This window comes from Berghia stephanieae, chromosome 3 (assembly GCF_034508935.2).
Source record: "Berghia stephanieae isolate SIO BIC M18660-M18661 chromosome 3, UCSD_Bste_1.3, whole genome shotgun sequence".
NCBI classification, from domain to species: Eukaryota; Metazoa; Mollusca; class Gastropoda; order Nudibranchia; family Aeolidiidae; genus Berghia; species Berghia stephanieae.
In genome coordinates this window covers 18,264,795-18,278,651 of record NC_088362.1, presented here as the reverse complement: position 1 = coordinate 18,278,651, position 13,857 = coordinate 18,264,795, and the positions used below count along the sequence as shown (strand labels likewise).

Sequence of the window (13,857 nt, the reverse complement as noted above, 5' to 3'; positions counted from 1 at the left end):
CAACGGTTTAAAAGTAATTTTTTAGTCAGTTTTATTACTTATTTAGCTAACAATAATATATGTATAAAATTCAAGATGAACAGTTGCTTCCAAGGCACACATGTAATGGTTAAGTTGTGTTGTAAACACTTTGAAAAATCAGCAGCCTCATATTTCTCATGTTCTATCTTTGAATTGTTTTTGCGGCGTAGGTCCTGTTTCAAAATGTGTTATCATATAGATGGATGATAATGATTACAAATTCTGATATCAGAGTTATCTCTTTGTAGAGTATACTTTTCACACATAATTCAGGTATGAATGAGTACCTGGCTTTAGTAAATGGTGAATATCTTTTTTAAGTATTCATTTTAAAAAATAGAAATTGGTTTTCAAATGGCTTGATGGAAGAATATTTAAGAATATAAATCTCAATGAACAGAGCAAAATTGTGGAATTGTACATTAGGTCGGTTTTTTCCTTAAAAATCTTTTAAAAACATGCATACATCTGTTTCCTTTGCAGAAATCGATCCCAGCTAAAGCCTGGGCAAAACCAAACTGACCCATTCAAGGACAAGGAGATAGGAGTAGAGAGCCGTCAGGACTTAATACTTACTTTGCCAATTAGTCTGCAGGATATCCGTCAACTTGCAAGCTTGAACACCATGAAGCTGGGTCAGATTGGTATCCGATGGCTAGGGAATAGGGAGCAAGAAAATTCAAATATATGGGAAAGTCATGAATTTAGGAGTTAAAAATCTGAAAAAGTGTGAATGAAACAGTGCCAGAAAAAGCAGGAAAGAAAAATACACAAATAAAAGACAAATGAGACAGTCGGAATATGAATCTACAAATTATTATTACTCCATCTAATGTTGACAAACATATTTATTAATTCTGCTTGTGGAACAATTTGCTGGTATTAAGCTTTTGAGCAATATTTAAACCTTTAAAGGTGAACTGCTATCAAAAGGGTAGTCTAATTTCCCCCTTTTTTTTTTGGTGGGGGGGGGGGGGGGGGAGAGAGGGAAGAGGGGGGTTAAGGGGAAGGGGAATCTGCAACATCAACAGTATGCTCAGTCTGACTGAATCAGCCATTTTATTTGAAGAAAAAGAAAAATAACAACAGAACAAATAATCTAAAATCAACAAAAAATTGTACTTATAAACAGTAATAGTAATGTTTCAAGTATTCACCTCTTCAGTAAATGCCACCGACTTGCTATCTGATTCTGAGACCAATTTGAGCAGCATGGTGTGAGCATGTCCTGACTGTAGCTTGCTCAATGGACTGGGACTTACTGGATCACTAGAGGCCCCTCCTTGGGCCCCGGGAAAGTCTGCACTACTCAGTGAAAAAGATCTGTTTTTCTGAAAAAAAACAAGATGATAAACAATTATTTTACTGAGGAAAATAGACGTAGTTTCTTATATTGCCCCCGATAGCTCAGTTGATAGAGCACTCATTTCAAATGCAAAGGGACTGATCTGGGTGAAATCGAGATTATATTTCCAACTCCCTTGTCCACCCAGCTTGGGTAGCTGAATCTGTTAGATTGTTGTAGGAAAGTATTTATCTATAAACTAGCATCCTATACAATTAATATTAAATTATGAATACATTACATTAAACAAAAAACAAATGTAGACTATGTGTTTTTTAAAGAAAAAAGGAATCTGTTTTTATTGCTTTGTTTGCTGGCTGAAGAAGGATTTGGAACGAAATGTTCCATCTTGGTATTTTGTTCTTTTTGAAGCTGAATAATCATTTTTGTTTAAAGCTTTGATGTGGAATCCACGAGTAGAAAGGAATGACCAAGATACAGTTGGTAGCATCCAACTCTGGAGGGAACCAAGAGAAATGTAAACACTCTGAGAGAGATGAAGAGGATGGAACAGGAGAGAGTTGGATGGAAAAAAGTTGCTGATGGGGAGCCAGAGGGCTTTAGTAAGTAAGTAATGCCAATGGTGATTTTATTTTCATTCTATATTGTCCTGGATTTTATAGTCGACCTGAAAAATGTCTCATCTTGTCACAAAATCAAACAAAATGGAGGATGAACAGTAACTGAACAGTTCACAATGATTTGAAAATCTTTCACTTTGGAACTGTGTCCTTGAGTAAGGCACTTTTCACATTACCCCGCTCAACTCAAGTGTAAATGAGTTAAAAAGAAGTGCCCAGCAGATAATTTGTACTGTATGAATTGTGAGATGGAAATTGGGTTCAATATGTACTGCTGGAGGTAAAGAAAAATATTATGAAGCACATTGAAAATAATGAAACTGAAAACACACATGCTGATATGCAAATATATATATATATATATATATATTATATATATATATATATATATATATATATTATATATATATATATATATATATATAGATATATATCTTTTTTTTTTATTTATCCTATCCTATCTATACTCACAGACACGTTAGGAGCTGTGGTGTCGACTCTGAAACCCTTGAGAGCCTCTGAGGACAAATTCCGCCGTAGAGCCTTGGCCCTGTTGTAACTGTCATATAAACCAATGACAACAGTCCTGTTGAATTGATTCCAGGCTCCTTTCATCTCGTGGATGGATACACTGTGGGTTGGGGTGCGCTGTGGAATGGATTCATATTCGCCATTGGGGGATTTGAGTCAATATTAGAGAACAGATGTAGATTCCAAGAGCATACCATCAATGTACGTAGTTTGAGATCACCTCGTCTCATCCAGACACCAGCACAGGATCCCACTTAAAGGATTACACTCAAATGTTTACATGTTCAAATAAAAATCATAACGATCAGTTCATAACAGAAAGATGATTTACAAGGAAAAAATCATCACCTCCCAAAACTAACACTGTACATTTAACTGTTTTCCCGATCAGCCAAGGACTCTGGCTAGGGCCAGGAAAAAAAACTAAGTAATCCTTTTCAAAGACTAAGACAGAAATCAACTCAGAAAACAGATATAGGGGATAAAAGATATAGCAAATGACCTCCTGCCCACCATAAAAGGTCAAAAGACCCCACCCAAATGTATAAGGTGATTATTCACATATACATATTCCAGCTATTGATATTTCAGCTTCAATGGTAGATTTGACTAGCATTTTTTACATGTGGAGTCAGTTTGTTTTTTCTAACCCCTCTGTTACCCAAAAATATTAGGGTAGCTGGGTCTAAATTAAATCTGGTTGAAAGTACTTTGCAGTGGACCAGTGTCCTTTCTAAAAGATAGCGGGTAATTGTTATTTTCAGCATCATGCTTGAGATACGAAAGTTTAATAAGAACATTCAAGAAAAAATAAGTTGTACAAAGACGCAAAATTAATTTATACCTAAATCCTTACTCAAATGCTGTAAATGAATAGCTGTGTAGTTTACATTAAATGCATCCAATAGCTATTTTCAAGTTTATTTGTAATAAAACCAAAATATGGACAAAAAATAAAACAAAACAAACAAAAAAACATTCAGGAATTGTGCAATTTTTGGTTAAAATTCCATCCGTAAATTTGGATTATATTGCATCCCCTCTATCTCCCTGAACTATAGTGTGGATGCTGTATGTAATTTCTACCTCTCCCTGATAAAATGTTAAAAACATCTAATACTAAAATCAAAATTCACTCCATTTATAATAATAATATCAGATACTGAAAAATAAATAGCTTTCCAGCTTTGTTAAATCATAGGATCTGTTTTGTTTTTTAGGGGTTTTACAACACTTTCGACACTATGAGTTCATTTCAGTGTCAGCAAAAGGGAAATCGATAAAGAGGAAAAGTTGATAAGAAGTGAAAAGCACCAAAAAAAAGAAAGACAAAGGGGACTGGTTTGAATAGGGTATAGAAGATTCCAAGAACAATTTACCTTTGCTCTGATTTTTGACATTACCTTAGTCTCATCCCACTACAAACAATGCACTCAAATGTTTACAAAGTACAAAACATTTAAAACTAATAACAATAACAGTACATAACAGAGAGATGATTTACAAAGAAAAGATTTATCTCAAATAGAAATTTATGGAAACAAATTACAAACTGGATATTAGAAACAGACTGACACACTCGCAGTAACACACACATTCAAGACAAGCGCCCATACATAGAGACAGGGCAGCCATATTCATTCATTCATACATTTCACTGTCTCCCTCTCAGCTTAGATTCCTCCAAGGAGCAGAGGAAAAAAAACGAGCAACGCCAAATCAAAACAAAGATGAGAGGAAAGGGAAAAACAGATAAAGGAGGATAGAAGACATAACAATAGTGACCTCTCTGCTCACAATGGAAACTCATATGATTTGATGTTTCTCTTCATACTACCTAAAAACTGAAAGTGAAATTTAGAAGCAATTTGCTTCATCACCCTTACCTGCTTATCTGCTTCTTCAGTCTTCTTACGGTTCCTTCTGTCTGCTCGTTGATAGCTAATCCTTTGTGAGTTTTGAGTCAAAAGAAATTTTTTTTAAATTATTTTAATCAGTCATCATCAGGTAAAAATTTTTTTTTTTTTTTCAATTCTATTAATATGGCTCATCAAATTAACGTGTAATTTGTTTTTCAGAAATACAACAAATTTAATTCTTGGATAAAGAGGATTTAAGTTAAATATAAATTATCTTACGATGCTTTATGCATGCAAATTTTGACTTTTGGAGAGAACGATCTGAATGTATAATATGAGATAAACAAAGCAAATCATTGCTCAATGAGAAATATTTTCGATCTCGAACATGAATTTGTTTATAAGCTTCTTTATGTTGCAAAAATCCTCAGTTTATCTTGAAAGTTTTAAAATTTTTCTTTTTTTTTTTCTAAGTTTTCGTAACACCGACAACAAATAACATAAGAATTGAATTGAATACTTTGTAGACACACTGATAATTGGATTCTCTTTAAGGACATACTTTTTAAAAATTTACATGTTGATTTTATCTCACTTTTTTTTTAACAAGGTCAAGCTTACAATGCAGTCTTTCATGTCAAATTCTTAACAATAGTCATATAGAATGGAAGTTTCAATTTAATTATCAAAGACATATCATGTGGACATTTCAGGTTTTTCCCTTTGTCAACAGAACACAATGAATGAAACATTAAATATGAATGAGAGAAGAGAAAATGGTGTTGTTAAGACCCTTCCATTTGAATATTGTCATTTATTTCTTTGAACTTCAAGTAGCTACTGTTGCAAATTAAACTCTCTAATCTTAAAAATCGAATGGACTTAAATAAAAGAGGTATCCAAGTAAATTTGTTAAAATGTTTTTTATGATGATTTATAGCCAACTTGTCTTTTGAATGAACAAAGAAGTAAACTGAAGAGCTTTGTCATTCAAGATGAACTTACTTGTTGATGCTAAGGAAAAAACTGCGCTCTGCAGAGGCTGATGACACTCCACCCTGTATGGATAAAATAAATTATTATATTATCATTGGTTACATGGTAAAATATCTTTAAATAGCAATACACCTTCAATCTTTTTAAAAATGTGATCTTTATAGTGGGATGTCAAATGGCCAAATGGATTAAGCCTTGATTGCATAGTAACCCGAGGGCTCCAGGTTCCAATCCCACTTAAACTATTTTAATTCTTTTACAAGAGCAAGACTATTCAAATAATATTGTCCTTTAATTCGAAAGATTATTTATATTCTTTCCAGGAACAGCTTGGTAAAAATAATGTTTGTTGTTTGATGGATTTTTAGGAGCATAAAAAAAGGTTATACAACACAACACACAAAGGTTTACTTTTAGGCAATTGCCAATATAACTTATTCATGAATATAATATTTCCAATCAACAAATAACAGTAAGTAAAATCAATAATAAAGCAAAACATATACATATATTATAAGTCTGAAGTTTAAAGCATTCCCCCCCCCCCCACCAAAAAAAAAAAGACAAAGGAGACTGGTTCGAATAGGGAAAAGAATTAGATTTCAAGAGCATCTATCTATCAGAACCAAGCATGTGACCAGGCACAGGTCCTATCCTTCAACAAATACAAGGTCTATCTAAGACAGATATACTCACAAGCTTACAATAACATAACAGAGAAGTGGTTTACATGGAATAATAACTCCAATCAAAAGAAACCATATACTTTTAACTGTTTACCTTCCACCTTCAACTAAGGATTCCGGCCAAGACATCTCATTACAAAAAAAAAGAAAAAGACAGAAGCGGCTTGGAATATGAAAATAGATACAGGGGAACAGCAACAGTTTCCTACCCAGTTGACAATGGGGGAGGGGGGGGGGAGTCAAAAAGCCTCTTAAAGAAAGAAGGGGAGATAAAACGAAAACATCGGGCCCAAATGAAAATAAATATGACTGACAATGCTTAAGGACAGTCATAGAAACTAAAGAAAATGAAAACTTAAACAATAGCCAAGTGGAAACATATTTGTTTTGATTTCTGATGAAGTGAACTTTAATACCAAAACAAGACAAAAAATTATAAAGCCCAATATGAGCATTCACCTCATCTTTCCCAACATTCTTGCAAAGAGAGATACGGGACGGCCCAAGGTGAATCTTCAAAGTCTTGATGCTCCAGTCAGCTCGAGGTCGATGAAGCAGTCCATCTTCCAGAGGAATCAGGTTCAATCTATTGCACATCTGTGAATCAAACCAATAAAATGGTCTCAGGGCATTAGAAATGTGATGTTGTGAAAACCAGAGATTCTTAATGAAGCAACGATGTACTTTCATAATTGAACCTGATTTGTGACAGATACGGATGGATGAAAAATAATTCAAAATATCATTCATAATCATGGGTGAGACAGAAAAAATTATGGCAATATTTTTTAAAACTTGGTGCTAAGGATTTGAAACTAAAAATTATTTTAAATCATTTTAAGGTTTATATAATATTAAATTGGTGTAATCACACAACATTTTAAAATAAGAAAACCAAACAACTATAGACAGAAAATAGATAATTTATATGAAAATATTAAAGGGTTGTTGTTTTTTTGCTTTGTTTTTTAGAGCTTCATAAATGAAAAAATAATGAAACAAAACAAAATCGTTCTAGAATAAAGTCAGAATGCCACACGGAAGCTGTTTATCATAAATACGGGGTAGGGGAACAGAAGAGACACTTATTTGTTTAGGAACCTTCCCCAGTGCATAAAAGAAGGCCTTGCAACCAAGGCATTCATTCAGAAAAAAAATCACATCAGAAAATTATAAGTAATGCAGGGTTTGGAAAGGGGAGCCAAAACAATGCAATGTTTTATATAAAATGAAATAACCACCTGCAGTACAAATGAATCAGCTACCAGCTCGGCCCCGTGTTCTTTGGCATTGGACATCCAGTGACAAATTTTGAATTTATGGAAGTCAACAGTCAGTTTGATTTTCCTGTGAATAATAGATATAATGGGCAATACTGAACCATATTTTTATTTCATAACACACAGGTTGCCCGGTAGATACCCTCATAAAGAGGACATGCTTCATGATTCATTTTTTCCTCTTTGAATAGTATTTCAATTACATATCATTTTTTTAAACCCTTCAAATATCGATCCATTATGAGCAATCACATAATAATAAATGCTGATTTAAGTAACATTCTTTTGAGCTCATACCCCCTTTAAACAACAGTAATTATACACAAATATATATATATATATATATATTGAAAATCGGTTACTTGTAGTGTCGAGTAAGCTGCAATCGCCTGTTGGATGTTACTCCAAACAACTTTCCTCGTCTAACAGGGCGGGTCACACTGAACATACATTGCTATTTGAGGATAAGAAGAATAAAATAAGATACATTATATGGTGCATTGAAATTCCCTCCCAGTTCTTCCATAAAAGTGTTAAATATGCTCACTTTCTCATCCTTTTGATCAACACAAAAAAAAATATTAAACACTCCTCTTTCATTTTTCCAAACCCTCCAGTACAGCAAATTACTCGAGGATCATTGAATCGAATTAAGCCTAACACAAATTATACTGCTTACATTTCTCTACCAATACTGGTCTCTTTGCATGTGAGGCAAGTACTCTATCAACTGAGCTATTGGAACCCCTTTCAAGATTGAGATAAAGAAGTTTAGAGTGTGGTTGAGTATGAACTGGGGGAAAAAAGTGACCATTAAAGAAATTTTGTCTCATTCGAAGACAAAGACAGAAAGCAAGTTGAAAAACAGATATAGGGGGATAAAAGACACAGTAAGTAGCTCCCTGCCCACTATGGGAGGTCAGGAACCCTACCCAGCCCAAAATTTGTGGAGAGTGACCGGCAGTCAACAGATAGAACAAAAACTGAAGAGGAAAAGTAGTGCTTTAAAAATGCTACCTTAATTTTCTCCAGAAACCGAAGAGTGCTGGCATACAGTTCAGGGCATGATGGGATTATGTCCTGGTTTCCAGCCACTGGTTTCGTCTTTAGGCTTAAATCGAGATTCAAATTTTGGGAACGAAATGCCCTGAAAGAATCGTGCTCCTGAAAAGAGAAAAAAAAAAAAAATCATATTGATCTGCAAGCCATTTTTATTTTCAAATAAAATTTTCCTGGAACTTGAGCAAAAACAAAAAAATAATAAATAAATCAAAAAAATAATGATCGTTAGATTATTGATGAGCAAAATGAAGAAGAAATCTTCATGTTAATGATAAGAACTACAACATAATAATCATAACGAATCATGATGCAAGAGCTGTGCCAACAAAAGAATCTCACTTACCTCCAATGAGAAGTCTGGTACCTTGTCAGGAGCACACGGCATGACTGAATGATGATCATTGGCATTCCCTAAGCACAACCATTCTAGTCCCACTCTGAAAATGTTATGTAGAAAAGTATATATAAATATGAGTCAAGAGAATCACAAATAAATATACCATTTCATAATGCGATTAAGCTATGGGAGATAATATGCTTTCAAAACTAGTTTCGTCAAACCAGTCAACATTCAATCTTATTTCAACTTCTAATTCAGTTCCAGGAATTAAGGATAAATCAGACCACAATTTCATTGCCTTTTTGATGGTATACACAGCTTTGTTGAAACCTTGCATGAGGTCATCCTTTTATTTTGAGAGCTTAAAAAGTGAATGTGACATTTCTAGGTATAAAAAAAGCAACTAAGTTTTTTCTTGGTATAAAAAAAAAGCAACTAAGTTTAAGTAATGAGCATTGTTCGTAGCCCAAGTTATTCACACCATAAAAAAAAATCTTTCCTTTAAAAAATGAACAACACCAAATCAACTATATAAGCAATGAAGAAAACACAAACCTGAAGGTGAGATAAGGAAGATAAAGCAGTCTGCTCTCGTTGTACTTGGAGGCAGTGCGGACTGAGATTTCTAAATCGCCTTGAAGGATGAACTGGGCTGGAGAGATACAGGACAGTCAAAGTCATATAAGTCCATTTCCTCAATGCTTTACTTTGTTATATCCTATTAAGGCTCAAAATAGTGTCATGGCCATCTCTAAATGAAATTCTGGTAAGTGTATACACATCACTCTTCACTTCCCATTCACTGTCCCATTAGATTTAGTAATGGATATATTCTTCACATTAAAAAAAAAAGTTAAGTTACTTTTTTTTTTGAAAGAATTATCTTAAGGCACATTTCAGTGGTTGCTCTACTTGAGCTTAATATAGATAATGTAAATCTTGATCACTCAGGACTTAGGTTTATTTCAAATCATATCTCCATGACAAATGGTAAACTGATATAGTCAAATGCAATAAGAAACGTAATGAATTCGCATATATTGTGAAATTTTCAAGAAAAACTACCAGATCTTAAATGAAACGTAAGACAGAAATTTGAGCATAAAATGTAATGGTAGATAAATAAAAAACTAAATGGAACATCTAAGGATCGAAAATAAATTGGATAGAGCTCTCAGATTTAATCAATGAGGTCTAATTGTGATTAAAGTTTTATAAATGGTATATTAAAAACAAAAGAAGAAAACTGATGTACATTATTCAATGTCAGAAAACCATCAATATGGGACATGCAACTTACTTATAGTCAGAATTGACAATATTAAACAATCAGTTTTAGACAGAATCTCTTTAACATTTTTTTATCCGTATTCAAAAACAACATCAACCACTACCACAACAACAACAACAACAACAACAACAACAACAACAACAACAACAAAACAAAAAAAAAGTTTTAAAAAAAATAATGTTTGGCTTTTAAAATATTTTGGCATACCAAGAAAAGATCCTCTAATGACCAATATGTTAATTTGATTGCTACATAATAAAATCTAATGTCTAAGTTAATCAATAGAAAGGGAATAAATTAGGGAGCAAGCACTGGTGTAAGATAAAGATCTTAAAAAGTGTTTGTGAAACAGTGTCACAAAAAGTTTTAAAAAAGAGCCTACATAACACTAAGACCCACACCTTCAATCTGACATAAAAGAAATTGAAGCTGTCCAGCGCCATGCTGCAAGATTTGTCTTCAATGACTACAGCCCCTATGGCAGATAACAGACATTATTATACAGCTTGGGTATACTCTACAAGACAGACAGAAAGAACAACAACTCTTATGTTCAAAATTACAAACAAATTGATGCCCATCTCACCAGAACAACTGGACATACAATGAAATCATCACATTCAAAGAAAAACCCATTCAAAAACTCTTAAACAATCTGCAAACTCAAACATCTTCAAATATTCATTTGCACCCCACACTATCAAAGACTGGAACGTTCTTCTAGAATCATGTGTGAACACAACAGTTTTAGACACCTTCAAGCGAAGATTATCAAAATTCTTCAGGCCAAACACCAACAATGACTGTCACATTCAACAACTCTCTTTGATTACAAATACTCAGAATTGAGTCCAACTTCAAGTAACATTCAGATTCAGATTCAGAAAGAAGAATACAAGAGAATAAAAAACAAAACCCAAAAACCATTTTAATTTTAGGCTGGCTAATTTTTTGGGATGTTTTTTTTTCTTTTTTGAATTTTTATTTCTTGCTTTGTCTGGCACTGTTTTAAACACAATTTTTCAGATTTTTTTGGGTTGCTCAATAAGAAAATTAAAAGCTGACCATTCTTCCAGTCCAGTAAAAGTTTGCTCCACGTCCAGTCCATGAGTTCTGTGTTGTTGTAAGGGTCGAGAGAGGCGTGGTAGAGCCAGGACATGCTGGCTATGGACATGGTCAGACGACCGTGGAACAGAACACGCATCTTGTCCCAGAATGGAAGCGGTCTATTGGAAATAATAAATATTTGCATCAATGAAGAGTTGAACATCGAGCCCCAAAACATTTACCAAGTGACTGTATTTAATAAAATAGCTGTTAATGTGAAATAAAGGGGATTCTGATAGCTCAGTTGGTAGAGCATTCGTTTGACATGCAAAGAGACCAAGATTGATCCCAGGTGCAGTCAAGATTTTTTTTCTGTCCATCCAGCAGTCAAAGGGTAGCTGGGTCTGTTAGATTTGGCAAAAAGTACATAGCAATAGACTAGCGTCTTATCCAAAGGACAGCAGGCAATTGCTATTTTCCATTTCACACTATATAAACTGGAATAAACTCCAGCCCTATGGGCCTAATGGATCTGAAAAACTATTGATGTGAAATAAATGACCATTGAAGACAAAACAACATAAAGAAAGAAAGAATATCTATGTTTATATTCATATTTAAAGTTAAAATGATTTGATAAATGAAGTTTTGGGTTTATGCACTTTATAAAAAAATACTAATTCTAATCAATAAAACGCATTAACTTCACCCAAGTTATTTCATTTTGACCTGCCCACTCAATTTGTCCACTTGAAAAACTACTCACTTGCTAGGGTCAACGGAGGGTCTGTTGATGAGATCCATACTCAAGTTGTACAGGGCGACTGCTGGCTCCCAGCAAACGCCATAGGCCATTATGAATGAGTTTGTGTCTGGTGAAATTTTAAAAAAAATGTATGTTCACTTGTTGTAATCAAGGTCCTTACTACTGCTAGAGCATTGGACATCTAGAATGATGAGTACAAAGTTCAGCAGAGCTTTTTTCAAAGGAAGCGCTGTATATATATTTTAAAAATTTTAATACGCTAGTGATTAAGGAGAGATTGAGCCTAAAACATTCCTAGATACTTTTCAATATAATTCTAAGATTTTTATTTTTATTTTGTGTTGTTCATTTTTATTGGAAAGATTGTTGGGTTTGTTTGTTTTTTTTTGTTCTTTTGTGTGTGTATATATATAACTTTTGCTAAGAACAAGGTCGATATTATCCCTGAATACTGCTCATTAATTAAATGCATCTAGAAACTAGAAATGTCACATCCACTTTTTAGTCTTTTAAACTAACAAACAGGGTATCCTCATATAAGCTTTCAACAGAACAGTATATTCCACACAAAAATGGCAATGAAATTGCGGTCACATCTATCACTAATTTTGGAGATGAAATTGAAGTGGAAATAAGACTGATTTGATGAAACAAGTTTTTAAGGAGAAATATCGTCTATAGCTTAATTAAGTTATGAAATGATAAATTTATTCATGACTGTCTTGACTCATGTTGTCAACAACATATATATATACCATTAATGATTCTTCATCCCTTGAACTTTATGGGTCATTTTCATGTTGTCATCGTATGTATCTGTATGTGAAATTCCCTTTTGAGTCTGTCCGCAAGGGAAAAACTAAGGTTCTAAGGTAAGGTCTAAGCATAAGAAAGACTCACTCAGTTCACGGCTGTTTCTGCACTTGTATTAAAAAATACATTGTGAATGGGATCTCATCTAAGTTACATCCATTTGGTAACAGGCTTTGACTACCATTCATCAATTAGATTCCTTTTATCAATTTAAGAGTCGTTTTTTTTTACTACTAGTATTTGTTTCAATTTGATTTTTAATCAATATATGATGATCATGACTAACTCCTTACCACAACTAAAGTCGTGGAAAAATTTGAGAGCAGGTAGATTTCTCTCCACTTTCATTGGTTCATATGGCTTCATCATCTCCACTTCACACGTTCTCTTAGCTGTGGAGGGGAAAAAATGATCATTTTCATTTTATTCAGCTTTATAGTTATTGTGATTCAAAACGATAAAATATGTTAATAAAAATGAATGCATCTCAACTAGTGTTACCAATTATCCATTGATATGAATAACTCTATATTCTTTGCCAGTGTTTATTTAATTTATTTACCTTTGTATTTCTTTGATACATTACCGAATTGTGTTGTGATACAGAAGTATAATTTCCATACAAGGATCAATAAAGATTATCTTATCTTATCTATCTTATATTCCCTACTTCTTGCAAATTGAGTCTTTACAGTTATAAAAGATTTTCAAGACTAAAATTTCAAGAAACCTTTAAAACATTATTTAGAAAGGAAAAAAAAGTCATCAACTCTTAAATATGCATATCACATTTAGATAAATAAACTCAGGATATTCAATGATGGTGATGATGATGATGATGATGATGATGATGATGATGATGATGATGATGATGATGATGATTATGATGATGATGATGATGATGAAGATAATGATGATGATAATGATGATGATGGTGATGATGATAATGATACTTGCCTCTTTTCGTTCCCTCACGTTCAGCTCCAACCAGCCTACCCCAGACATGCATTGCTGAAACATCAATCATGGGACGTGGAAAGTCTCTTAGCGATACAGACCACAGGTTGACACCTGCCTTGACATAGCGACACCATAGTGTCACAAACTCAATTGGATCTTTGGGGAATGGACTAGAGAAAGGAATTTCAGTGTTAGAAGACAGCTTTAGTGAATTTTTGTTATCATTCACATCATCGCCATCATTAAAATCACCATCTTCATCATCAACAACAATATCAT

General features: G+C 33.5%; 1 protein-coding gene across 1 annotated transcript in view; it reads right to left on the bottom strand.

The window, feature by feature from the left end:
- LOC144967275 (protein hobbit-like) overlaps positions 1–13,857 on the bottom strand; it is a 93,838-nt gene that overhangs the window by 51,345 nt on the left and 28,636 nt on the right. The window contains exons 29-43 of the mRNA XM_078904321.1: positions 13,576–13,748; positions 12,912–13,010; positions 11,806–11,911; positions 11,058–11,218; positions 9,257–9,353; positions 8,705–8,798; positions 8,317–8,463; positions 7,662–7,753; positions 7,261–7,366; positions 6,479–6,616; positions 5,343–5,395; positions 4,365–4,425; positions 2,419–2,595; positions 1,179–1,352; positions 598–676 (exon numbers count right to left, since the gene is read on the bottom strand). Coding sequence (XP_078760447.1) covers positions 598–676; positions 1,179–1,352; positions 2,419–2,595; positions 4,365–4,425; positions 5,343–5,395; positions 6,479–6,616; positions 7,261–7,366; positions 7,662–7,753; positions 8,317–8,463; positions 8,705–8,798; positions 9,257–9,353; positions 11,058–11,218; positions 11,806–11,911; positions 12,912–13,010; positions 13,576–13,748 — 1,757 coding nt within the window. The remainder of the gene's footprint in view (positions 1–597; positions 677–1,178; positions 1,353–2,418; positions 2,596–4,364; positions 4,426–5,342; positions 5,396–6,478; positions 6,617–7,260; positions 7,367–7,661; positions 7,754–8,316; positions 8,464–8,704; positions 8,799–9,256; positions 9,354–11,057; positions 11,219–11,805; positions 11,912–12,911; positions 13,011–13,575; positions 13,749–13,857) is intronic.